General features: G+C 42.6%; 2 protein-coding genes and 1 long non-coding RNA gene across 4 annotated transcripts in view; 2 read left to right on the top strand and 1 right to left on the bottom strand.

Moving 5' to 3' along the window:
- Positions 1 to 633: 633 nt before the first annotated feature.
- On the top strand, positions 634 to 5,480 carry cdv3 (carnitine deficiency-associated gene expressed in ventricle 3). 2 transcript variants are annotated; one of them, XM_029148592.3, is made up of 5 exons: positions 634 to 1,061; positions 2,035 to 2,108; positions 2,624 to 2,757; positions 3,297 to 3,459; positions 3,534 to 5,480. In XM_029148592.3, exons 1-5 carry the CDS (start codon positions 879 to 881, stop codon positions 3,658 to 3,660), a joined length of 681 nt encoding a protein of 226 aa, XP_029004425.1. In that variant the 5' UTR covers positions 634 to 878; the 3' UTR covers positions 3,661 to 5,480. The 2 variants fall into 2 exon arrangements, with proteins under 2 accessions (XP_029004425.1, XP_029004424.1); XM_029148591.3 differs by having other exon boundaries at positions 2,032 to 2,108.
- A 3,537-nt stretch (positions 5,481 to 9,017) lies between these two features.
- LOC114854316 (uncharacterized) lies at positions 9,018 to 10,648 on the top strand. Its single transcript, XR_005897631.2, has 3 exons — positions 9,018 to 9,211; positions 9,356 to 9,468; positions 9,644 to 10,648. It is a non-coding gene; the product is annotated as an uncharacterized LOC114854316 (long non-coding RNA).
- Positions 10,649 to 10,986: 338 nt separating this feature from the next.
- Positions 10,987 to 22,676, bottom strand: part of scrib (scribble planar cell polarity protein) — a 44,833-nt gene continuing 33,143 nt past the window's right edge. The window contains 18 exon segments of the mRNA XM_055508394.1: positions 10,987 to 12,732; positions 13,663 to 13,717; positions 15,013 to 15,087; positions 15,569 to 15,606; positions 15,739 to 15,878; positions 16,428 to 16,580; positions 16,902 to 17,084; positions 17,159 to 17,248; positions 17,338 to 17,536; positions 17,614 to 17,773; positions 18,116 to 18,283; positions 18,448 to 18,495; positions 18,849 to 18,959; positions 19,605 to 19,727; positions 19,850 to 19,900; positions 20,408 to 20,461; positions 20,593 to 20,664; positions 21,232 to 21,648. Coding sequence (XP_055364369.1) covers positions 12,596 to 12,732; positions 13,663 to 13,717; positions 15,013 to 15,087; positions 15,569 to 15,606; positions 15,739 to 15,878; positions 16,428 to 16,580; positions 16,902 to 17,084; positions 17,159 to 17,248; positions 17,338 to 17,536; positions 17,614 to 17,773; positions 18,116 to 18,283; positions 18,448 to 18,495; positions 18,849 to 18,959; positions 19,605 to 19,727; positions 19,850 to 19,900; positions 20,408 to 20,461; positions 20,593 to 20,664; positions 21,232 to 21,648 — 2,274 coding nt within the window. The 3' untranslated portion in view covers positions 10,987 to 12,595.

Below are 22,676 nucleotides of genomic sequence, written 5' to 3'. Positions count from 1 at the left end.
AGTGATAAAGTTACTGTCTATGCTAGTTAAAAATAGCACCTAGTGGTTATATACTGTAACAAAGCAGTGTAAACACTCGTGCCAACCGCAGCAAATCTATTGATGCAGTGAGCTGGAATTTTCCCTTTGTGCAGCAGTGGTCAAGTCACCTCCAGCTCTGGGCATGTGACATTGATTCACGTGTCTGTTTACAGCCCTGATTTACTGCTAGGATTATAGTAGAATAGCTTATTTCTGCTTTAAAGTGGCTAAATTAATAATTGGTCAAATGCAGGCTAGTTGGTCCAAATAGGATTTCAGCCAATCAGTTCTGCTCACACAGTAATCTAATCTTAAATAAAAAGGTTTAACAGCTGTTCATACATGCTTCTGTTTATTGCAGCAAAACAGCAACAACTGAGCAAAAATTACCAACAGACTGATTTGTTATATGTGTTGCATGGGTCATGGCTTCCAAAGATGAGTTTCAGGCTAATAGTTATTTGTCAGTTATTTATTTGACACATCATTTTGCTTCTACTCAAGTATTTTATCAAGGATTTATTATTTCTAGTTTCAAATTTAATTAAATAGGTATTCTAGAATTACTAAAGGGTCTTTATTTTGTTAAGATTTATAGTATATCCGGTTCACTAAGCTAGTTCCGGGTAACGGTACGGATTCATCAAATAGTCCGTGCATGGCATGGTTGACAGGACGGCTAAAGATTCGGAACTGGGTCGGGCGTTTTTATGAGACTGGAGCTGAAGTTCAGCTGTTAAACTAAGAAGTAACTCCGTCTCCTCTCGCAGTTTGACCCGCTGTCCTCACTTTCCGAGAGCGGATTTCCTCATTTGTCATTGCTCGGCTAGCTAACTAGTTAACGTTGCTCTTTGAAAATGGCGGATGTAACAGAGAAGAGTCTGGACGATTTCTTTGCCAAGCGGGATAAAAAGAAGAAGAAAGAGAAAGGGAAGGGCAAGGAGTCCGCTGCCGGGCCCACGTCCGCCGCGGTGAAGAAGACCAAGAAGGAGAAGGACAAATCTGCGAAAAACGAGAACCAAGACTCGCAGCTTGAGAAGGTAGCGCTGCTCTCCGGCAACTTTTTGCCTTATCTGCGTTATTTCCAGACGCCGGCGTGTGTCAGCGTCTGTAATCCCGGCGCATTTTACCGTAGGGCGGCGGTGACAGCTGTCTAACGTTTCGCCCATGTGGGCAGGGACGGTTTCCCCTTCATAAGTGGATGAAATGTGTGTTTTAGGAGGAGAACCGTCGCTGCTCGCTAGCATATGGTCTCTATAGCTAGACGTTGAGAGAGCGTCCAAAAACGGCACAACTCGAGGGTTGCCTCGTTCTCGCTAGCTTATATTTGTATGAGCACGTAATTAGAGCTGATTCCTGCCTCGATGTTGAAGTAAACATTAGAGGGCTCATTGTTTGCTGACATGCTGCCCTCGGCCTTGTGCTCAGTGCGGTAGCTGTCATTCTCTGAGTCGTGGCTTTCCAGCCAGGCCGGGCCGCCATTTGTCACAGGGCTTTTATAACGGCCCCTCAGCTGTACACTCACACGAAGCTTCGCTTAAGTGACTGAAGATAATTGTTTTCAGGTAAAATAAAAGTCTCACTCAGTGTCAATATTCTCCAAACTTAGGAATAATACGTGGCTTTTGAAAATAACATTGCTGGTGTGTTTTCTTCTAGATCATAGGTTTCAAAAACGCATCACCTATTTGTTTTTTTTAATGACATTTAATTATCGTGTGTTTATTGTAAGAGGTGATTTTTTGATTTTCATAAAACAAAAGTTTTCACAAATGTAAGTCACCTGCTTGTTATGTCCATGTGAAAAGTTTTAATAACTTCGTAACACATGTAAAGTTAAAGGTGTACTTTGTTTGTTTCAGGCATCTTTGAACTAATGTGTCTAACGTATAGTCTAATTGACAATAACTAATTAGATTGACTAATTACCCTTAATTAATTTCCTATCTAGTGCTGATTGAGAAGTTTAGTTTTTTTGTGTGCAATTTTACTTACGATCTCTTTGCCTAGGAGGATGAGGAATGGAAAGAGTTTGAGCAGAAAGAAGTGGACTATAGCGGGCTCCGGCTCCAAGCTTTACAGATCAGGTGATTATTATATCATATTCTAAATTGTCATGAATTATTGACTAAGTACTATTTGTCAGCATTGTTTTCACACTGGACCTAACTGGTCATATTCTACTTGCCAAACAAGAGATTCTCTTTGTGGTGTAATGTCTTTCCCTTTTTATGAAGAGGGCAACAGAAATGAATAGTCTAGAGCAGGGGTGTCAAACTGCGGTCCTCGAGGGCCGGTGTCCCTGCTGGTTTTCCAACTCTCCCTGCTGATGACTTTGAACAGGTGTGTCATTTGGAGCATCCAGCTGCTGATAGACTTAACACACCTGATCAAGGTAATCGGCAGGCTCTGGGGAAGGAGAGTTGGCAAACCAGCAAGGGACTTGTTTGAGTTTGACACCCCTGGTCTAGAGGAACACACCTAAAGCTGAAAACATATTTAGTTTTTTCGCCTGCCACCTTGTGCTTTTTTAAGTGATGGAACCAGTGCAGCTTGTTTTACAATAACTTCTGGTCTCCTTTCATCTTCTGGTTCTTTGCAGTGATGAAAGGGAGGAAGAGGAGTACGAGAAGGAGGAGGTTGGTGAGGATGGAGAGATAATTCTGGTCAGTGGCGATAAGGTGTCAGGGCCCTGGAACAAATCTGGTGCTGCTCCACCTCCCGCTGCAGTCGTTGGTGAGTTGACCAAACTAAACCCTGATTGCTAATACAATTATCAATTATTTCCACATGTTTATCACAATGAATAACAACATTTCAGAACCAACGGTTGGTTAGATTAATACCTTTTATTAAATACAAAGACATAACAAATTTGTCAGGACAAAAAAAACAACAATTCTAACTAATGCGACATTTATTAGAAAATCAGGGATCTATCTTTTTAATTGCAACCCAATAGAACACACACATTTAATAGATTTATAAATACACATTAAGGTCTACTATGCTTTCTCACACTCCCTGAAGCAGAGGTTCAGATGACACTTGATTTTATTCCTCAGAGGCTTGTTCTAGTTAATTGACCTAGAGCCATTGTTCACTTGTTAAAAATATGGTTAAGCCTCAAGTTTCTAGCAGTACACTGCTTATTAAATAGCTTCTTTGATAGCATGAAACATCCTATGAAATGCACGGCATTAGCCAAAGCACGATAAGGCTCCAAAGATGAACTGTGTAATGGACTAATTTCATCTAATCCATCTGCGTTTTAGAGGATGTAGAGGTGCCTGAAGCAAAGCCCTCTGGTGTATATCGCCCTCCTGGGGCTCGGCTGACCACCACCAGGCGAGGCCCAACTCAGGGCCCTCCTGAGATCTTTAGTGATTCACAGTTTCCCTCTCTGCTGGCCACTGCCAAGCATGTGGAGACACGCAAGTATGCAAAAATTACCCACCAACGGTTCTAAAGCTAGAGGTATAAATTTTAACGTTTTCATTTTTGTGTTTTAGGGACAGGGAAATGGAGAAGACCTTTGAAGTTGTAAAACACAGGAATCGTGCCAGAGAGGAGACCATGGGCTCATCTATGCAGCAATTGCAGCTTGACAACCAGTACGCTATCCTGGGGGATAAGTAAAGCCCCTCCCCTCCGTCCCCTGGCTCCTCCAGCTTGGTCCTGCCCAGCCCCTTTAAGGAAGCTGAACTCTAGCTGTGTGGACCGCAGTCCTGTTGGAGCTCAAGTTGCCACCATCACCACACTGGCTACACACACACACACACACACACACACACACACACACACACACACACACACACACACACACACACACACACACACACACACACACACACACACACACACAGCCTACATACTTGTTTAACACATGTACATACATTTGGTTGGCCAAACTGAAGGACTACATCTGAAGGGGCAGCTGAAAGAGGGAAGTAATCGAAAAGGAATTGGCAAAATACACCTAAACGTACAACACGGCAGCAGCAACAAAAGACAACATAGTTGTCCTTTGTGGATTGTACTCAGAGCAGCAGTTGTGTGGCACAACTTCTCTCTGGACTTCGATAAAGCCACAGAGGAATAAAGATGACTTTAGGCAAGATGATTTTACAAACTGAAAATATCTATTTTTTGCAAGATCATTATAGCCCAATCGCACGTGGTTATGTTGGGTATTTTTTGAGTTGCGGTTGGGGTATCGGGAGTGGGAATACTACCTCAGCATCAAAGCTGGTGGTGACAATGTAGACTGAGCGTTTCTTTTTTGCTGTGGTGGTGAGCGGGGCGAACACCAACCCCTTCCACATAAAACCTGGCCAACAGGCTTTTTGATTTAAAAACTTGAAGCTTTGTTTTTTTTTCCCCTTAATGATGATGATGATGATGACGACAACTGCAAAGATCAATGGACAAGATGCGCTGCTTTAGGGTCCTCATTTAGACATTCTATATAAAGTGGCCTTACTAATGGAGAAACACAGCTTTTGTCAGAACTTTGCTTGTCGTCTGGGCTGATGCTGGTCTATGGATCTCCCCACTCTCGAAAAAAAAATCATATAAAAGGAAAAAATCTCTGAGGAATGTAGTGCTGTGGTAGTATACCTGGTGATTACTACTAACTGTCTCTCATATCCACTGTTTGATTTCGATCTCTCTAGACATCAGTAAGTGTCAGCAAAGCTTCTTTCGAATCTGAACCCATTGTGTTTGTGACATTTTATTGTGGTTTGGCAGCAGGTGGTCACAGATGTTACACTGACAACTGAATAGTAGAAAAACCACTCAAAATGCGAAGTTGAGGTTATTCGCTTGTAATGTTGTGAAGTGGTACAATGCGTTTTCTTCCATTAATCGGAGCTTATCATCCTGCAAGATACTGTCTCAGCCCTCGTTGCAACGTGTATAACCGGTAGCCTGTGCATAACTTCCAGAGCTCCCACTACTTGTGTTTATGTTAATGCAAACTGTCACCAAACCAACAGAGTACTATCTAACAACAGTGGCATTCCCACTTTTTATTATGAGCATAGTTCTACTTAGAAAGGAAAGAACTGGACTTATATTGTTTGTCCCTTTATATAAAATCTATCCAAGTGTCGGTTCCTGTTGGGAAAACTTAGTGGACAATAATAATATTTGTGATGAAAATAGAAGAGCCTAACAAAACATAAACTGATCCTTGTGACTTAACTCTTGTCTGAATCTGCAAAGTTAAAAATTGGAATTTTGACGGTGTCTTGTTTTTATTTTCTACGAAAGAAGTCTCCTCCATTTGTCAACGAAATAGCTATTCCATTTATAATCCCATATGTTGATATCGTGTCTCATTTTGTCAGAGTAGGCATTAATTTATCCACCATTTGTCACAACCATCAAAGGTTTCAGCTTTTTTGGGAAAACAAACCGGTTATTCTGAAATAAAATAAACTTTTCTCATGCAACAGACTTAGAATGTTTATTTGAAGGCGACCTTAATACCAGCAGAGTAAGCAGTTAAGTTGTTTTCATCGTTCAGAGTTCTTTGTTGTTTCTTCCTTCACTTTGACGTCTTCTAAATTAAAAAAGTAGGAAAAATATTTTAAGTACACAGTGTGTACTAAAATATAAATACAATAATTTTTAGTGAAAGAAACTCAACCTTCTGCTGATTCAGGTGCTTCATCATCTGTATTCCTAAAAGGGTGCCATGGGATCTAATGGTAAAAAAGAAATTTATATTTTGATTAATCTAAAATATACAGCACACAAGCTATTACAATATAATAAATAATCCATATTCACACTAAATAATGAGGAGCTACAAAAATGAAATACATTTGGAAACAAAACTAATATTTACAAAAATAAATTTGAAATAAATATTTGGCATGCATTGCATTCATCTGTTAATAAGTTATTAAAGTTAAGTTGTCAAGTGCAATTAAAAACTTTTACTAGTCTAAATGCAGCTGCTAGTTATAAATATGAGGGAGAACCATGTGATGAACGTACGCGCGGCTTTGGTTTTGGCGTTGTAGCCTTGACTTTAGGTTCCTGGAATGGAGATACAGAAAACATTCAAACACCACTTTTGAACGATACCACATAATTATAACCAGGGACACGTTAATAGTTTCTGCATAAAATCCTCCCGGTATGTTTGTTTCTGTAAAAGTGTTGACATTTAGGTCTGAAGAATACAGTAATATCATTGTGAAGCCGTTTGATTAATAAAACATTTTAGATCAGAAGCATTTGGTTTTCAACTGTCATGGTACAGAAGAGCATCATGTACTATAGTACTATTACATTTTTTCATCACATACAGTATGTGTGACTCCGCTTTTATCACATACGATGACACTATTTTCACACTTTGTGACATTACACTACGACTGTGTTTTTATCGCTTACTATTGTTATGATCAGGGACCTGACTCATTCTCTCCCACTCCCTCCCTCTGACTGTGCCCCTGATTCTGGCCACTTCTATTCCCTGATCTTCCACCTGTTACCAGCATTGATGAATCATTCCCCTACCTGTGCCTTTACCTCTGGTTTACATACCCCAACTCATTGACTCCCCATTAGCCGGTCTTCCCCCCTGTGACCAGGTCATGTACTCCTGTTTGTCCTAAGTCTGGTCTGCGATGCTGAGTTAGCCGTGCTTTGTGTTAATGTCAGTGGGCATTGAGTTTAGCCGTGCTGTGTTTCCCTCCTGGTTTCTTGCTTGCTTACCCTTAGTTAGCGTGTTTTTAGTTATTGGGTGTTCTGTTTGTCTTTAGTTCAATTAAAGAGTTTGGTGCCAACTCTTGGTCTCCATGGGTTCTAAAAAAACTTATTTAAAGACTCAGTCTGCCATTTTGTGGCAAAAATATTTTTCTCCACATACTACATCACAATCCTTTTTTCGTGACATACCACGCTTTGACATTTTTTCACAACCAACTATGATATGACAATATTTTCCTCAAATGATCATAGTATAGTATGTAGAGAAAAAAAGTGTTAGAAAATGAAATCTGCTATAAAACCATTTCTGATTTGATGGTGGTTTCACTTTTTTGGCACTTACGCTCTGAAATAAAATAAACATAAATTTAAAATGTGTATGTTAAGAGCCCTTGATTGATAAAATATCTGCAAATACACCACAGGTGTATCAGATACTAACATGAGATCAACAGCACTCCTCTGTCCATCGAGGTGCTGTGTTTATCCAGTCAGAGACCTTCCTTACCTGTTCTTTCTGTCTGTCCACTGGGGCTTTTGGGAAACCAAAATTATTTTGAATCGCTTGGGTGGTACCGTTCCACTGGAAGAAAAGGGCAGACGGCAACACTTCATATATGTATTCATGACATATGAATAAGTTAATTGGTTACTTAAACGTTACCTACTTGTACAGTCGCATTGAGTCCACTACTGGCTGGAATCTGAAATCAGAATGAACCCACATGCAATTAACATAACAATGACTTGTTCCAGCAGTTCATAAACTTTGGACTTTAAACAAAGGAGTAAAGTAAATTAAGTCAAGTAAAGTGGTTTTATTCAATGCGTAGCGTTTTATTTTGTTTCTTTTTTCTTTTAATTTTTTTTTTCACAGCAAAGATTATTTTACAAGACACAAAGACAAACAAGCCCTTTGTCGACTAAACTATGTGGACTAAACTAAGTTCAATTAGAGATGAAGTCAATTAAGTAGAGTAGCAGGAAATAAGCTACGTTTACTCACCATCGATGAGTTGGCTGTGACGTTAAACTCCAGCGCGCCTGTCGTTCCAGGAGGCCACTGAAATTTATATTAAGATTTTTTCTTTTGAGTCATTTTTAAGGTCTTTTTTTAAAAAAAACTCTGATGCTTGAAGAGTAACACAAAAGTAAACATAGTTTATTTGATAGTAAACATTAACAATTAAAGGTGGAACAAAAGTGTTAGTACTTCTGATAAAGCATTTTACTGTACCGTTAATGAATTCTTCAGATCAAATGCTTCTGACACTGATTGAAAAGTTCCAATCAGGCAGAGCAGCGTTAACGTCGTCATCAACATCTCGACAATGTGTCGGCCCTTCATCTGCACACATCTACTTCAATAGTGGCTAAACGCGGTTCAGCCTTGTAACTACACTCCTGGGCTCATGTCAAAGTCCAGCTTTCTTTGTTTTGTTAACCTGCACCTAGAGGACATTGGCATTTTCAAACAGTGTTTGCTGTACACTATGATACAGGATTAAAGGGGGATGTTTACACACTTCTTCCATTCACTTGCATCAATGGGGAAATTTGCTCTGTCTGCTTTATTTCAGTTTTTCAGTTGTTGTTTTTCTGACAAAAAAATAAGTTTACAGTCATTGTAATAAAATCTCCATACCACCTATGATAGTCTGCTTTATCAATGAATCTTTGAAATCATTGTTATAAGTTTAAATCCTCATACAATTGTTGTCTACAGGAAAACTCCCATGTGAGTTTCTGATCTTTTGATGTTTTATTGATAATAATAAAAACAAAAATGGCTTTAATTGTAAGTTAAAACCTGCCACACTGTAGTAGCTGAGTGTATTTGTCCAGTGCTTATTTTGTGCATTTTGTAGCTCGATTCTTTGCCTGATATGTAAATAACAGTTTTCTTCTTTGAACATGATCACAGATACAAAGTCCAGAAGACTCGGTCACATCAATAGAATTGTGAAATGTGTCTAAGGGGAACTTAATAAGTAACGTTTACTATATGACTAATTCCGTTACCCTTGGTTTGTATGCAAAGATGTTGAAAAAACTTTATTTAACAAATAAAGGTACATTGACATTTAAAAGTTAGATACGTCAGCGCTTCTTAAGACAGACGTTATTCCATATATTACAAACGGACCTTAAATTTATTTTCGGTGAGAAAATTTGAAACAGACATGAATAATAACACCGCCTTTTTTACAAAAAAGTAGTTTCTTTGAGTAACGTGCACGCGCTGCGCTAATCTATTTTCGCGCGATCGCCGAAAATGGCGTCGGAAATGACGCCATTAACGCGATTTAGCATTTTTTTTCTCAAAAGATTTTACATAATAGATATGTCATGTGAGCTCTGTCTGACTTGTATATGTCTAATCTGCTTGTAAACATTGTTTTGGGGTCGTTTTTCGGGCACAGGATTACTCTCCGTAGAACATAAAGTGGTGGATTTTACTGTTAGTTTCTCCTACTTATGTGTCCTATTGGCATGCATGTTTAGTCTATAACTGTGATTTGGAAAACAAAAGATTTGAGGTTTTTGTGAAGCTATAAATTTAAGGAACAATCACGCTTTCCTTGAATGTCTGTGTTGTTCACAGCCAGTGAATATCCATCACAGAAAAGACTCAAAGAAGCTCCAGGCCTTCAGACGGAACACAGGGTAGCAGAGCCCAGTCATTCTGGCGATGGTTAAACCAGACTGTGGAGTCAGGTATGAACGAGCTGTGTCTGCTGTAGTTTACACTTCTGGAGACTCTGTGTGAATAGTGTTCTGTCGCCTGTCATTCACGTAGTTATGTGCTTTGGTCAGACTGGTGCAGGACAAACATTTACTAAGACCGCGCTGATTGTTTAAATTTATATGATTCACTCAACATTGAATTCAGGTGTTTCAGGAGGCGGTGGAGAGGGTAGAATAAGACCGCGGTAGACCTGCTGTCACACCTGCAGGACTCACCTCAGCATCCTGCCTGGGGTGATGATGGTGGTGATGATAGTGGTGGTGCTCATCAGAAGCCTGTCTCTTCACTGGGTTCACAGCAAGGCGCTACACCTGCTGTCTGAGGTGTGAATGTGTTCTAGTTCTTATGGACAACAATATTTCTGAACCTAAAATTTGTAGTTTATATAAGCAAACTTGTGGCCAAACTCTACAACATGTAAGAAGCAGGATATATATACAGTACAACACACAGTTTTGCTTATATCCTTCTGCAAGGAGGTGAGGTTTTCCCACAACCAACTTCAACAATTGTAACATATTTGTAATGTTCTGTAGCAAATAATCAACAGAATGATGTGGGCTTTAATATCAGTGGAACCTACTCACCTGCTGAGTGACTCTACCACTTATTGCACTTCACTCGGCTTATATAACCTGAGTCATAGGCCAACATATACCTCCAAGTCCAAGCTGGAGTCTGTTCAGATGTCTGAAAGGGAACAGGAGACGCAACAAGCTGGGGATGAGTCTTTTTATCCTGAATGTGTTAGAGGTGTAATGGTTCAGAAATTCTCTCCACGTGTCTTGTCGTCCCGTCTTGTTTTGTACATCAGAGGTTTGCTGTCTGTTCCCAGGACGCCACCATCAAAAGCACAAGCGTTTGATGATTTTAAACAGAGTCGAGGCAACAAATTTAACCGCATCTTTAAAGAGAACAATTGCTGCTGGAACACTGCAGTCTTCTACAGCAGCTGGGTGTTACAGTGAAGGTTACACACAATAATTCTTCATTTTCCAGAATTGTGAAACAGTATAAAATGGCTTTCCTTTTACCTAAGGAGAAGCTGAAAATAACTATGAATGAGAACTTTGTATTCAGGAGCAAAGTTGCTGTTTTTCTGTTATTCAAATATTGTATGAACCTTCAGCAACTTTTTATTACTTCCAATTTTAGAACGAGAACCAGCAGCAGGAAAACGAATCGTCTGACAGCTGCAGTGCAGAATATTTCCATCACATACGGATGCAGGACGTTGAGAACAGGTAATAACTTTCTCTGTTTTGACCTCACTTTTGCAGCAATTTTGAATTAGACTTTATTTTACTCATTTATTTACTAGTAAATAAAAGTGGTTACGATTCCTTTTTAATCTTTTTTTTTTCATGCAGAGGAACAACAGATTGCAGTAAAACCTACCTGCAGGATCCAGACAGACTCCGTTAACTTCTACCTGGTACGTACATGAGTTTTATGTCAGTAAAGTACAAAAACCACTGCACAACGAATCAGTTTCTTAAATGAAAAGTAAAATTTATTATTCCTGAACCACAAAATAGACTTCTTTGGTTGTACAAATTCACTAGTTACAGTCTTGTATGAGCTCTAACCCTTGACCCTAAGACTTCTGACCCTTTCCCTCTGACCTATTTGCAAGTAAAAGCCCCCAAGGAGAACACAAAAAAATTCAACACTGCATTAATAATGTAGTGAAACCCAGCTGGAAAAAGACTCATCTACTGTAAGTTAAAGATATCAGCCATTGCAAACATTATCAAACTGAATTTCAGTCAATGCGAGTAACACAGAAAGCCATAATTAGAAGCCCCTACATGAACACAAATGCTACTATGCTGTGATTCTGCAAAAAGGCCTGTCAGATGCTTAGACTGACAGGAGGTCAAGCTGGGAGCTGAGCGTCTCAATGAGAGACTGCAATTCATTTGTGCCTCTCCCATTAATAAACCAATATACATGCAGAGAGCTTCCCATTACCAGGCCTGTCTGGACCCTCGCTTGGTCTGGGTCAAGACTGGCTCAGTTTCACACCCAAAGTTTGCTTTCCGTTCAGCATTTGTACATTATTCACACAATAAATGATTTTCAGTGGCATCAGATTTAAATTACCCATAAACAGAAAAATAAAGACACCTGCTACCTTCACATCACTCTGGAATGGCTCCAGATAAAGCAAACCCTTCACACTGAAAAATGAAACAGTCCCCTGAACAGGACAGGTTAAGTACCGTTGATAATGTAATATACTATTATATGCATGTCACATGACGTCTCAGAGTGGCCAGACTCTCTACAGGGGAATGTAACAATAGAAATTAGGACAGAGCCTCCTGGTTGTGTTCAAATCTAATTTGTAAATACATTAGAATTTACATAAGGTAGATCTAATGCTATGATATGATATGTGACTGATATGTTAGAAGCTTTAGTTCTGATGTTTTGATATGGCTCAGTTATCATTGAACCATGAATAACTGTTAAAATAGTAGGCCTTCAAAATAAAAGTCAAACAATAAGTTAAGATTTGTTTTTCTTTTAAAAAGCTGTGGCAGTGCATCGTTTCTTTAAAACGCCTTCGCCATGTTGACTGTGAAGGTAGCAGGACGTCGATCCTTTCATATGTACACTCCTGTCCACCCAGTCTTTAAACAGTTTACAACCTATTCACTGTAAACCTAAACATGTCATCTAAGAAGTTACTTATCCACAATTCATTTCTTTTTCTCTTCCAGTATTTTGTAACAAAACTATTGGAGGTGAGAAAAATAAAAACAAACCTTTGGTCACCTCCCTTTTAAAATAGATGAGCTTCTACCAGGCAAACAGTGTGAAATAAAAACAACGATCTGTAAGTAGCTAAACCACACTTGCTCTCTCTGGTCCTTAGGGGACTGTTGTGTAACTTGCCATTTCATCTACAGACTGTGAAGGCAAGACTGGCACGCAGGCTATAAATGTGTGGCAACTATCAGCTTTGTAGTTTGCAGTGGTTACATATGCGAGTAAATCTAGCTCTACTAGGTGTAGTGTTTGGTGTGACCAGTCTTCCACAGTGTGTGTGAGAATGTGTGTTTGGGCTCCTTGTCTCGGTGTGAGCTGTTACGTGGGCACGGCGGTTTCCAGGCTGCGGCGACCCTGCCTTAGTTTGCGCTTGTTGCTGTACAGGGCCATCTCCTCCAGGGCCGAGGTGGTTGGGAGTGGGGTGGGAACCTCGAGCTCCAGGCCTGCAGCGAGCCCTGCACGACCACAAAACAAGGGAATAACTAAGGTTAAAACGCCACCACCAGCTTCTCCATGTGACATTTAATCCCCTGGCGCCAACTGTGAAGAGGAAAGACGCCAAAAGAAAAGCCAACGGAACAGAAAATTGCTTTGCAGCATTGTGACAAAAAAAGAAAATCTATGGATCCAATAAACCTGCAAGAGAAGCCTCATTCAGATCAGCAGCTGGAAACAAGCAGAAACCAAAAGCATGAAGCTGAATCATAGCTGCAGTGTCCTTTATATTCAGACTATACATGTTTACATGCACTGAAGTGACCTGGATATGGTCAGATTTAGTAACAATCACATGTATGATGTAGTGGAGAAGAGAGGAGGAAGAGAGAAAGTTACATCATAACTGTTCCAGGGATGTTCGGAACAGGACTGGACTCACTTCTCACAGAAAACCCTGGGAGAAGACTCATCCCAAATTTGGTGCATGTAAACATGCATTTATCTTAACAGGGCTCATAGAGTGCATGTAAACATATCAACAGTTCCTTGACTCAAACAAGAGATTCCTTTAGCAAGACTGAGCTAAATCCATGCAGCCACTGTGAGGTTAATAGTTTAGAGTTTATTTCTCTTCTTGGTGTCAACGGAACCTGCTTGCTGCAACGGAAGCACACCACAGGAGACCCCCGTGTTAAAACCTAAACCCATAGCTATGACACACGAGCTGGTTAGAGGAGAAGTCCACACACCAACACATTCTTCTCATGTTCCATACACACACACACACACACACACACAGAGCTGCACATGTGCACACAGTCCTACCAATAGCAGCTGCTTATCCCAGGTAGTCACCTGTTTTAAAGGGGATAAAAGAAACTGAGGTAAAAAAATTGATTGTCTTTCAACAGAACCTGAAAATCACACCAACACCCTCCAGAACTCACCTGGACTGCCAGAGCCATCATCCACACCCCCCATGTCGTCAGCTGCGTCTGGGGACTGGAACAAAAGAACAGTCAGTCAGTAGCTGAGCCTGGGGGCAATGCACAGCCATGTGAACCTGGGGAAGCCGTCACCGTTTGAGTGCTGAGACTACGAAGCAATGAGCCAGCCACTCGCTGCTGCTTTCACAGCACTGAAGCTTGTCAGCCACAAAAGCCACAGTGCATCTACTCAACTACTCCTCCAGGAGGGATCGACATGTTAATAGAGAGGGAGGTTAAGTCATCGGTTCCAGGGTTTTGTCTAGTATGCTCCTCAAAGAACAATGCTGAGAATGAACCAAGCAGCAGCCCTCGTTTTACTTTTATATACAAACACTGATAAGTATTTTCTGTGGTTGCTCTGTATACTGTACCCTGGGACCCCCCACTAATGGCCACATGCAGGATGGGGATCATGCAAGTCTTTCCTTATTATGTTGGACTCCCTTCATACTGCAACTCCAGCAGCTATGCAGCAAACCTCAGACGACCTCTGTACATTTAATGTTTTGTTGTAGAAACGTGTGAATATGTCCAACTAGGCATCCATGTAGTGTTCAAGAAAATCGCTTAATGTAAACACATTCACATACACATTTCACACCAATTCATTTACAACCACCAGAAGGAGATGAACGCGACAACAACCCCACAAGTGTCACAAAGAGAAAAGCGACGACTAAGACATACTTCAACCAAAAGCTTTGTTCACAGAACTGTTTCCATACAAAAGAAAGAAATGATCTATTTCACATTACACTACTGAAAGAGTAAACCCATCAGCAGATAAACAATCCAAAAGCCACAGCATGAGAGGAAAGGACATTCTTTTGTCTGATCATTGACCCCATGCATGACACAGACAAGCAATGGAAATGAACATGAGAGTAGATGGGATGCAGAGTTTCTGGCCATTTTCCCCTGGAACCAATTCTGGTTAGTGAGATCAAACACCTGTCCACGTCTCTGGTTCATGAGCTTAGTTAGCTAAGAAACAGACGGGTGGGGTGGTTACTGCTATAGATGCACCCTCATAAAATAAGTGTGTTAGAAAATGGACGATCAGAATACGGGGGAGTAGGAGACCCAGGATAATTTGGCTTCGTGTGAAGTTCCTCTTCAAAGTGAGAGTTAGTGCAGGGCAGAGCAGTGAGTACTTTATAAATCACTCAGCCACAACCTAGATGATGTTGCACTGATGCCTCCTGATTGATAGAAGAACTACAGGAGGAGGACGAGGCAGTGGGGAAAGCCAGGGGAAGGAAGGAGGCTGGAGGGAGGAGCCCCCAGAGCTCAGCATGCAGCCAGTACCTGGATGTCGTATACGGGTTTGGAAGAAGGAATGGCAGCAAACTGTCGGTAGTCAAACTTCTTTGACGACAGGGACTAGAAGGATAGCAAACAGGAATGAGCAGAGGTCAAGGGAGAAGGAAAAAGGATAAAGACAGAGGAAAAAGGAGGGTGCAGGTGTGGAGGGAATCAAAAGAAACGAAAAGGAAAAGGATCCATGGAGAGGGAGAGGGAGGAGGCACAGAGGCTAAAGGGTGGTTCAGACAGCCAGCTGTGGCATGATGGGAAAGAATGTTCTCAGCACTGGTTCAGTAGCATGACAATGGTGATGAGTCAATGCCAGTGTGATTCTAAACAAATCTCCTTCCAACTTCTTTTACCAGTTTGTTATTTAACATCCTTATTTGTTGCCTTTTCAAAATAAAGATCCTATGACGAAAATGCAAAGTCAGTGTTAGATCTGGTCAATATTTGCTGACTCAGCTCTTTAATCCCATAAAAATGGTAAACTATTCAAACGGACACCTTTGTTTGATCAGGTAAAACAAGAGCCAAAGTAAAAATGTTTAGTGCTTACCAGCCTGCCCGGTGAGGTTAGGCCACGAGGACTCATTTCTGCCAGAGAAACAAACAACATGTTTTAGCTCAGAAGAACTAAACAAAATGTCATAATTACAGTGCTGATGGTTCTGTATAAAAGCCTAATACTGGCACAGCTCTGCCTTGCTCATCTTTAGAGCTACCCACCTTCCATAGGCGTGGGGGAGGGTGTGGGGGCAGGCGAGGGCGACTCGGTCAGCTGGTCTAATGTTCCACGTTTCTTCACATCCCGTGACTTGGCAATGACCATCTGAGCTTTTAGTGCATCCTGCTCCAGTGACTTCATTCTAGAAAGGAAACATCCGTCACCACACATACAACAGAAGAAAACAAGACTTTACACTGTGGGATAGATACAAGGACTAACAGGCACACCCCAGTCTGAAAGGTGTGGTGCGCATCACTACTAACTTTGGGTGCTCCTTGTCCTGGTTTGCTATGACAAACAACCAGTTTAATTTATAATGGGAGGCATTCCAGGAAAAGGACTGCCTACTGCCAGCAGGCTTACCCTCAACTCACAAACAGCTTGCAAACTTACTGCGGGCTGTGTTAGTAAAATAATATGAAAGTCAACAGAAGAGCAAGGCACAGATACAAATGAAGAGCACAAGACAGAGAGGAAGGAACCAGGAGAAGCTAGGAATGGAAACGTGCAGAAGCAACATGGCGCCAGAAAGGCAGTGGAAGCACTGTCACAGTGTTGGTGCTGCAAGTGCTTGCTGGGGCCTTTCTAAATTCTGCCTCTAGCACAAATACTCCAACGCCAAAGCACCCCAGCACATCCCCACAATGCCGTGCATCTGCCCCTGGTGGCTGGGGCCCAAGGAGCAGACCTGAGCTGCGAGGCTGCAGAAGAGGAGGCAGAGGAGGTGGTGGGGGGCTGGGGGGGCGCGGCCGTGCCCTGAGATGCCCTCACTCGGGCCTGGTAGAGCCTCTTAGCCAGGTCCTGCTCATACTGCCTAACATCCTCCTCTAGGCCGTAGGGCCTGTGCCCCACAGCGCCACGGAGAAGGAAGGAAGAGGGGGGGTCGAATGAAAAGAACCAGGATGGAGGAGGAGTAAGAGAGGAAGGAGGGAAGGAAAGGCACACAGACAAAAAGAAGAAAACCGAACAATGGAAGGTAAAACACACACAATTAGGGTCGCCAGGAATAAAAGGTTCAAACCTTAGACACAAAAATAGTGAGAGGACAAACACTAAAATCCCACAACACAGAATCAACTGTGAAGTCCCTGTATGTGAGCAGGAATGGATTTTAGGTTTAACACTTTCTTCCCCTTTTACTTGGCTGACTGATGTTATTTACCGTGCTGCTCTCCACATGGCTCTCTTCTCAGCCTCCAGAGCCCGTTTCTCAGCGGGGGACAGGTCTCTGTCAGGGGCCACAGCCAGCTCAGGACTCTGCATCCTAATTCTTTCCTGATGCCTGCGCTCTGCTTTGGCCGTCCGGATGGGAGCTGCTGAGTCTCCGGGATACGCTGGAATCAGACTGATGAGCCAGAGGAGAATGAGTGAAACACAAGCACAAACATTCAAAGATGTGACACTGCACACGGTCATTACCCAGTCATGGAGTTGGGCCTCTGCTCCATCTTAAAGCTGTCATCAAGTGAGTTCCTCTGAGAGTCTGCCTTACCGTCAACGGAGGAGGGTCTACACACACACACACACGTGCACACGCACAATTAGCTGAAGGACTAAAACTCTGTGCGTAAGACAATACTGCTTGTGCGGGTCCTCACCCTGAGCTGCCACAGTAGCTGGGTGGTGTGGAGTAGTGTTGTGATGGGGTAGATACTGGCTCCACATTATACTCCACTCCGTCCAGTAGCACCTTGCCTGTGGCCTTCATCTGGGCCACCTGCTTAGAGAGGTCTTCCTCGTCATCTTCATCTTCTTCATCCATTAGATACTCCCGAGCTCGCTGCTCAAACTTCCTCTCTGCAGTGAGGCGAATTGAAAGTGTTTTTATGTCTTATTATTAACAATGATGTCTCAGTGTAAAATGAAAAACCAACCTTCTTCCTCCCTCATTTTCTTGAGGTCATCCTCTCCAACAAGGGAAACCCGTGGTTTGGGTTTCTCGGGTGTCTGCTGCTTCACGTCAATCTCGAAATACTTCTGTCTGTCCCTGAAAGACCGCTGCTCTGGACTGTTCTTGGCAACAGGAGAGGGACTCTGTAGGATTACACAAAAAAAACAAGGACAATGCAGGAGGCGAAAGGTTAGGTAAAGTAAGAAAATTAAAGTAAATGCTTAAGGTAGATTTTTTTATTGACAATACCACAGGACCACTTGCTAGAGGAGCAGTTACACCAAAAACGGTATCAAAAAGGACCAAAAGGAAAGAGAAAAAAATAGAACCCAGCACCATTTAGTTAGTTTGAAATCAAATAATTGGCAGTCCTGTCTCTGTGTCCAGGAGCACGCACAGCACCATCCGTTAAGCCAAGCAGACCAGAGCCCACATGAAGCACCAGGCTGCACCAGGCTGCGCCAGCCAGCGGAGGCGGTGGGTACCTGCAGGTCCGCTGAGAACTTGGAGAGACGAGGCACTGCAGCCAGGCTCATATAGTCCCGACGGTCAGTTGTGAGGGAGGGCCGGGGGGAGACCTTGCTGGTCACACCCTTATCGGCTCTCTCCTGACCATCTATGTCATCATCAAACACCTCGTTGTTCAACTCAGGCTGAAAAGGCCACAGAGGTTTGTCACACTGAGCCACTGGGTTTTAGTCCATCTTATGTCCACCGTGATCCATGTGTTCACGTCTAATCCTCCTCCCTCGGTTTCTCATTCCATAATGTTTTGGCTTAAACTGTAAATAAGTGCAGTCTATTTAATATCACTCACCTCTGGAGAAGCCTTTGGGTGGAAGTTGTTCCTCACACCATACAGGTCCTATTGGGGAAAGCAGAGATTTGGTAAACCCACCACACAGATATATATATATAAAGCAAGCAGCATCATTATAAACTGGGATCAAAAACATGAAAAGGGGATTGAGTATTAGTAGCCACACGTTGATGAATGAATGGATCTGGAGTAAACACCACTATGAGAGATGGCGGCACTGAAGTGCAACACACGATGAATGCATTCCAAACGTCACAGCACGTCACGAGCCCCCCAACATGGCGCAGGCTTTATATGGGACTGCCTGATCCAGTCGGGAGGGGGCAGGGCGAGACCAACCAATCAACACAGCATGCTGCACTGTTGCGACAGGCCCGAGTCCAGGCAGCACGGCCTACCTGCGGCGGCTCCAACACTGCCAGCGAGCGAGGCACAGCGGCAAAAGCCTTGTATGCCTGCTTGACATTCATAGGGAACTCATCGGGCGAAGTGGGGGAAGGGGCGCGAGGCTGCAGCGGGGGAGGACGAGGGGGGTGAGGGGTGGGGGCATGGAGGATGGGGAAGGTCCATAAGGTGGTGAGGGGAGAAGAGGAGGTGAGGAGGACAGATAGAGACATGGAGGAGAGGACAGACTATGAAAAAAACAGTAAAGTTGAAGAAGACTGGAGGAGAACAACTGAACAGCATGGCAGCTGGTGTGGTGAGAGAGGAGGGGAGTATGCCAGAGAAATACAGACAGTAGGGCTTGGAAAGTTCAATGACGGATTGGTTTCATTGTGAGACAATTGGCCTGTTTCTTCAGTATTTACCAAATCAAGTATTTAGTTTGCCAAATCAGAGCCAACATTTTAAAAAGTTGCAAGTTTAAGACGTTTGGTACATGTTAGGATTCAGACTTGGACTAAGTGCTCCATCTACAGCTTTAGAGCAGTTTGTACACCAGTCACCTTCGGATGTGCCAGACTCTAGCCTTTCAAATACAAGTCTCTCTTGGCTTTAGCTGTAGACTCATTTTAAAACATAAATCATGCTGTAAGTATCCGTATGTGTTGCACTGCTGTTAGACACACTCTGACTGGTGTTAGAAAAGGTTTGGTCGGCACAGAGCTCAGAGCGGGTGGAGGACAGCCCTATGTGGTGGTGAGGGGTCTTACAGAGGTCTGGGTGTTGAAAGGGGAGGGGCCATGCTGGAAGGGGTTGGGGCTGTGGCTGTCCGGAGTGGCGGGAGAGGTACTCGGCCGAACGCGCCCAATTGGCTGGATGGCACCCGGTCGCGTCTAGAATAAGAACAAGTCATGTTTAGGATAAACTCCAATATATATTCAATGGTGATATTATTGAGCTTTTTCCTCTTGTGCCTAATTAAACAGTGTGACTGATCCTATTTTCAGACACTCACTGATGAAGTGTTTTCCTTGGCAGTGGGGGTGGAGGTATAATGAATGTTTGCCTGGAAAAAAAAAGTAAAGTGACAACTAAAAAATGCATGGAGTGGCAGACTGAGTCCTAAAATGTTATGAAAGTTGTTTCTATAGAATAATGCCAGGCCAGGTAAACACCTGCCAAACAATGCAACACCACCACCGAGCCATGTCTATGGCTTTACTGTGTTTGCAGCAGACTCTTTTTTCATAATTTTTTTAAAATGTGTTTAAACTAGACTGGTAATAGAACAGTAGTTAAATATTTCCTTGAGCAATGCATCTATGAGGAATATGAAAATGGAAAATGAAACCAATGCTGGTCAAGACATTAAAAGGACAATAATACAAAACTCTACTTCTAATAAACACCCAGCCCTCATGAGGCAAAGCATCCAAATTCAGCTGGTCATAAAGAAGCAGTCACATGCTTTTGCTTGTACAACACAATAAAGTTATGTTTTATTTCTCAAAGTAGCTGATGCATTAACTAAACAGCATCCAGGCAGCACAGAGGGGGTACAGGACCCACTTACGAAGCGGGTCTCCCTGCCTGAACATGTGGAGCTGTTTGAAGAGTGATGGATGGGCTACGAGTGGCAGAAAAGGTCAAACGGTTGAACTATACATCAACTCTTTTGCAGAGCTGGATTCATGAAAAACAGTTGGAAAAACATGGTTGAATGAGTAAAGGAGTCGTCTCAATGTAAATGCTGCTCACCGGTTGAATAGTGGGAGAGTACGGCACTTCTCTAATTGGACTGTCAGTCCTGGTGATGTCAGAGGATGGAGTCTGAAAATGCAAAATACCAAAAGCATTACTTTCACGCAAAATGTAGAAAAGACAAAACAACAGTTCCTGGTTAGTCATTTAGTGAGCTACATTTTCAGTAGTCAACCAAAAAAACTCTTGTGATGACAAGCATGCACTTTGTGTCCTGTAGGTCAGGTTTCTTCATAACTTATGACCCTTGATGCAGCTGTTTGAACACACATTCCAGTCGCTCCTGACAGTGGACACTTTGTGAAGTAGCATTACTTCACAAAGTGCTACAAGCTTAGTGCTCACAGCAAAACAAGCATCAACCCAGCTGAGGCTGCTGTGACCTTCAACAACAACAACAACAACTGCAACACCAACAGACTTAACAGGGATTATATTTAAACTGGGGCATCCGTCTATTACATATTAGTTATAAGTATTTTGTTCGAAAAACAACCAATTCAGTTCCCAGAAGCGAGAGGTGATGTCTTCACACGTCTTACTGGGTCCACAACACAGTTCTTCTAGACATAAGGATGACTTGTGTTGTAGCTACACACCATGCTGCCGTCAAACCACACACAGGCAGCTTCTTGCCTTGCTGTACAACCATGGCTGCAGTTGGCCTTGTCTCCCGTAACCCACAGGAGGCCCTGAGAGGATCTGCTCTCTGGCAGGGAGGCCTTTTCCTTTGCGATTGGCCACCAGGAAAGGGTTCTCTTTGAAGCAGATAGGCTGAGAGTCCACCAGGCACTCCTCTTCTTCAGGTAAAACTGCTGAACTAATGGTGGTGGATGAGCCAGCGCTGTCAGTGGGACAAGTCCCATTAGGGGAGAACGAGGATCTAAGGAGAGAGTCGTGCTCTGTGTTCACACCGGGGCAGGACTCTGGGTCTATGTGGCTCAGGGGTTCGGTGGTGTGACCTAAGCTGAAGCCCAGGGGCTCAAACGGAGGTCCACACTGGGTCTGCAAGGGGGCCTCCATGGGGGCAGTCAGAGAAATAGAAGTGGAGAACTGAATAGAAACAAAGGAAACAGGGAGGATAGAGTGTAAAAGTAAAAGAATGACTGAAACACACAGTATATTAGTGAATGAACGAAGAAGACTAACTGCGTATCACCTCAAGGTGATGTCACAGGCTTTAATGAGAAAAGCTCATTTCCAAGATGTTATGCGCCCAAATTATATTTTAAGATAAAGTATAAATAGGACAAGAAGAAAGAGGTGAAGGTTTATTTATTCTTCATGAAGCAAACTACTGGGGCCAACCTGAAATAAATAAAACTAAATTCTATAAAATGTTCGGAAAATAAAATAAACACATTTTATCATCTATAAAACCTAATGCTAGATAATGCTGGGGTTTTATAAACAGACACCTGATGAGTCCCTAGCTGCTAAAAACAGTTTGTTACCAAATCATGGCATGAGTCTTCAAGATAAGTATCCCAGTGGCTGTTAGCGTCTTCCGTCTGTTACAGACACTTAGAGAATCACAGATCACCCTCCTTAAATAACTGATTATCAGAGCAGCGAGACATTCAGGCTCCGGCTCCTTTCAACTGTTACTGTACTCAACAGAGAAGACATGCTGCACATGGCAGAAATACACAAGGTGTAAACCAAACTATGTAAAGAAACCTGATAGTGAGTGCAGCGCTAGAAGTGGGTTTAAATAGGTTTGTGTAAGATTTAAAAATAAATGTGAATTATTCAAGTCAGATCACCAAAATAAAAATACAGACTGCAATGGCTTTGACGTGTCTGCTGATCATCTAAAAGATCTAAAATAAAACGAGCATTGTGAAGCCGTTATGTGGCTTCCTACAAGAGCCATGATGTGATGAGGGTCAGTGGGCTGGAATGTGAACGAGTGCCCTTCTGGCACAGACACAGGCGGCGAGGGACAGCTGGGACTTCAATGCAGCAGGCATGCCAGCACACTGAGTGGGCCATGCTGGGAAAAGCTGCAAGTCAACGGAACGGGAACTGAGCGATTCATGCCTTCAGCTGGATTAGTGACTAAATAAATGCATGGTGCT

This window comes from Betta splendens, chromosome 4, assembly GCF_900634795.4.
Source record: "Betta splendens chromosome 4, fBetSpl5.4, whole genome shotgun sequence".
In the NCBI taxonomy this organism is placed as follows: Eukaryota; Metazoa; Chordata; class Actinopteri; order Anabantiformes; family Osphronemidae; genus Betta; species Betta splendens.
The sequence above is the reverse complement of the archived record's forward strand: the minus strand, read 5'-3'. Positions and strand labels throughout refer to the sequence as shown.

Coding starts and splice junctions, on each gene's coding strand:
- cdv3 (XM_029148591.3), top strand. CDS start 879: ATGGCGGATGTAACAGAGAAGAGTCTGGACGATTTCTTTGCCAAGCGG. Junction 1,062..2,031: donor AAGACTCGCAGCTTGAGAAG/GTAGCGCTGCTC, acceptor CTCTTTGCCTAG/GAGGATGAGGAATGGAAAGA. Junction 2,109..2,623: donor CTCCAAGCTTTACAGATCAG/GTGATTATTATA, acceptor GGTTCTTTGCAG/TGATGAAAGGGAGGAAGAGG.